This window comes from Antedon mediterranea, chromosome 3 (assembly GCF_964355755.1).
Source record: "Antedon mediterranea chromosome 3, ecAntMedi1.1, whole genome shotgun sequence".
Classification (NCBI taxonomy): domain Eukaryota; kingdom Metazoa; phylum Echinodermata; class Crinoidea; order Comatulida; family Antedonidae; genus Antedon; species Antedon mediterranea.
This window is the reverse complement of record NC_092672.1, coordinates 32,613,416-32,617,760: the sequence shown is the minus strand read 5'-3', so window position 1 is coordinate 32,617,760 and position 4,345 is coordinate 32,613,416. Positions and strand designations below refer to the sequence as shown.

At 38.2% G+C, this 4,345-nt stretch overlaps 1 protein-coding gene across 1 annotated transcript; it reads left to right on the top strand.

Moving 5' to 3' along the window:
* Positions 1-592: 592 nt before the first annotated feature.
* On the top strand, positions 593-4,013 carry LOC140044314 (NXPE family member 3-like). Its single transcript, XM_072088792.1, has 4 exons — positions 593-727; positions 1,158-1,876; positions 2,273-2,342; positions 2,733-4,013. Exons 1-4 carry the CDS (start codon positions 593-595, stop codon positions 3,549-3,551), a joined length of 1,743 nt encoding a protein of 580 aa, XP_071944893.1. The 3' UTR covers positions 3,552-4,013.
* Positions 4,014-4,345: the final 332 nt, after the last annotated feature.

Here is a 4,345-nt window from a genome sequence, read left to right as displayed (position 1 = left end):
CTATGAACGGTCTAGTTTTACATGGATAAATGGAGAAGAATAATTTTAAAAACAAAAAGTTTTTGTATTAATTTCGAAGAGCAAACATCGTATGGTGTAATTACAAACATAATAGAGGAGCGTGGACAAAAGGTTGTTTAACTTAATTTTTTAACATAATTTAACAATTAACGTATTTGCAATGTTTTGAAAATGTATTGAGAAAACCCCATTACTTGTGAAATAAGTACTTTATAGATAAACAAAAAATACACCAAATTGGTAAACTTATTTATTATAATCGAATATGTTTAGATCTTATTTGACGTGTATTTGCAACTATTTGACGTTTTATTTATTTTTCAAAATAAACAAAAAAAATAATTGATACAATCAACCAATCAATGAAAACTATCAATAACAACCAACCAACCAATACGGACGGCGGCCGGTTGTTAAGTCATCACCGGCTAAGGTTTGAGTCACCGCAAATTCAATTAGTCCCAGCCCTGGTGAGATCCTCTCGTCCTTTTAACATAACAACTGGAAAACTGTCTAATTCAACAAGTTGATATCCAGGCCTACAAATTGCTCTCTTGCTAGGCCTAAAATAATGGTTCTTCCTCAACATAGTTGTTGTACACATTTTAGACGTAGAAATGTGTTTGTATGTCTGCTGTTTACTTCTGTGATTCTGACGTCACTCATGTGTTCTTTACTCAGACTTTCACCGGTGGATAATATGTTTGTAAGTCGTTTTCAAAACATTTTAATATTCTTTTCACACGGGTTGAGATGACCATATGATTATATATATACGGATAATGATAATATACGGTAGGGTGAAAGTGTCATTTGGACACAGTCTATCTAAAGCCTTGAAACAACTCCAAATCCTCCTTAGGAGCTACTCTGCTACCAATCGCACTTCGCCTATACTACGACGTTCTGTATACGTCCTTCGAATAGGACGATAAGAAGTTGGTCTGGCTATTTCCACTCCCAGTGCAAAAACAGAAATCATCTCCCATTTATGTGACGGTATAGTCCTAGTTGTAGGCCTATGTGGTGCTGCAATATTGAAGAAGTGCCTAAAATCTAAATTGTTTATAGTTTTAAATTGATAGATTTGGCATTGTCAAACATTGTATAAATTTCGAAATCTTTTTTTTTTACAGAGAACGTTATCTTTGAAAATCCTCACGGAACATGTAATACCGTTTGATAATTCACACAATTTTGTCGCGCTTCCGTACAGGCCAACTCAAGGCTTGTTCCCAGAAAATGACATGTATATACCCAGATACACTGAGCCTCCCCGGGCCATATTCACGGACGCTGGTCGTTCGTCATTTTATATCGAAAACGAAAAGGCCTCTTACAACATCTGTGACAAAATACACGTCACGATTGAAGCGCGTGATCACTTCAATAATAAGAAGACTATCGGGGGTGATTACTTTCGCGGCAAAGTGTATAGTGTTGCTTCGTTGGCCAGTCAGTCTACTGATGGTGAGATAGTGGACCATAATAATGGCACGTACAGTGCGTACTTCACTTTAAGATGGAGTGGGCCAATGTACATCGACGTAAGACTGATCCACAGCAGTGAGGCAATCGCGGCTATGAAAAGAGTTCAACAGATGTATCCGGTTCGGATGGCATACGATGGAAAGTTCCAATTGGGAGATATCATCCACACAATGAGGTGCCACATCGAATTGTCGTCTGCCAATGAAATCTGCAACTTTACTGATTTGAGAACTGGTGAACCATGGTTTTGTGAGAAGCCTGGAGATTTGCCGTGCTCTGCGCTGATGTACCATCAAGGGAACTTAGAAAGAGCTAGAATCGATACGTCATCACAGTTTACAGTTGAAGAGCAATTATTCTTCAAGTAAGTTATCTATATTATATTGCACAGTTGTGCACTAAAGGAACGAATGATGACAACACATAAATTGTTAAGACTAAAGCTCTGTCTACACTATCAATCTAGTTTGACAAAAAAAGTGTGATGTGCCCAAATACGGTAGTGATATTCCTAAATATGATAGTGATATGACATCATCATATCTATGGGCACATCACATTTGTTGTCACATACAGGTTGATAATGTAGACATTATTAAAGATTATTCTTTCCATAATCAAAAATTATCCTCTAAAAAAATGGAGAAGAACAACAATTCAAAAATATCAAAATGACAAACACTCGCGACTAAAATGGTCACTTTTTATATTTATGTGTTCGTACTAATACCAGATTTAATGAGTATTCTTTTTTTTTCAGACCCAAAACAATAATAGGAGTAAAAGGAATATTCGTAAACAGTACAGGTAAGACCATTAGATTTGTGTCCGTGGCTTGAGTCGTTTGAACCGACCGCGTTTGAGTAAGAGAAAGGCAATCTAACAACAGGACCACAAAGTTTGTTACGATAGCCTATCTTGGCTAGTCGAGCTCAGAGCGTCCTGTTGTTAGATTTCCTTGGTAACAGTCATGCATCTTATGTTTTTCATATTCCATTCTCCGTTGAGCCTGGGTTTGAGTAAGAGCAAGACAATCAAACAAGAGGATCACAAAGTTTGTTAGCCTCAGAGCAAGCTCAGCTTCCTGTTGTTAGATTGCCTTGGTATTCCATTCTTTAGGCTCACTTATATTCTTTAAAACGGACTTCTTTTTGCAGATTTAGGACCCACCGTTTTGTTTTTAATTATTGACCGTCGTTAAAGACACGTTTAATATATAGATTATATGTTTATCTTTTACAGATGAGAATTGCTTATGTGAGGAATCATCAATTCCATGTCAACCTGTAAAGAATTCAGTAAAAGGGAACGAAGAATTAGCCGCTGGTTTTTATTTTAACGACAGCTGGTACTCCAACCAGTGTACCTTGCAGAATATAGATGTATTTTCGGCTGTTGCTAACAAATGCTTAGAAAATAAACGTTTTTATTTCTACGGAGATTCAACAATTCGACAATGGTATGAATATTTAGTTGCTAATATTCCAGAAACAACTAGCGTCGATATTACCGGAGTAAATAAAAAAGCTGGGCCGTTAATTGCCCATTCTGAGCTTCACAAAGTTAAGCTGTTCTATCGTCACCACGCGTTCCCAATACGTAACACCTGGATGCGCGTAGAAGACATCAAATGGACAGCCAATGAAATCGATCAACTCGGAGCAGACGAGAATGTTATCATTTGCATAAATATGTTTGCACATTTTGTGCCAACGAGTGTTGATGTTTATCGAAGCAGATTACTGACTATAAAGGCTGCTCTTGTTAGGTTGTATAAACGAAGTCCAAAGACGTTAGTGTTTTTTAAAAGTGCAAACACGAGGGAATATAGTGGAGCCGCAGGTTCGGTTAACTATGGCGACTGGCCGGCGTTCTTGTTGGATGTAGAGATGAGGAAGGTCATGAGTGACGTTCCAAACCTTACAGTTATTGATGTGTGGGACATGACCAACTGTCACAGGACGCCGGAAGTTATTCATCCACACCCGCTGGTTATCAGAGAAGAAATAAAAGTTCTCCTGTCTTTAATATGTGGTTAAGTTCGACGACGACGGCCCTGGATGTGATAAGGCCAAACAAAAACAAATGACGACGAGTGACGATGACGGTCCTGGATGTGATGAGACCAAACAAAAACAAATGACGACGACGTTTTAAGACGGGTAGCGACTATTTTAATTAGAAATGATGACTATTGATCTGGTGATAATTACGACGAATTAATTTATTATTATGATTTGAATGATATTTGTATGACTGGTGATGACGGTGTGTTGATGGGTGAATGTGACTGATGAAAATGGTTCAGGAGGAGAATGATGATGATGATTAGAGGCAGTGGCGTAACGCAGAGGTCGGAGGCCCTTGGCTTAGGAATCCTAAGTGGCCCTGGAGGCCTCGGGCGTTTTTCGACATATTTTAATGCCTAAGGGGCTCCAAAAGCCCCGGGACCCCTCTGGGTTTAGCCAGTGAGCGCTCATAGCCGTTGCGCCACTTATTAGGGGGATGACAATGTCATAAAATGTGAGGTGGGCCTACAGTATATTGATGAGTAGGCCTACACGATCACCTTTGTCGTGGATACTCATTCAAAACTACACTAGTGTGCCTTAGTCCTCCTACTGACTAAATTTATTTTACCCCAAAAAACATGAAACAATTTAATGAAAGATTAATCAAATCAGACTTTGAATATTCTATTTTGTAGTTCTAACTTACGTAGAAAACAAAACCCGAAAAATTCTTTTTACTTATAAAGTGACAAAATATCATGGTTAAATTTAATCAGTGAGTGACTGTGGCCGAGTGGTTAAGACAGTGGAACCGAAATCCA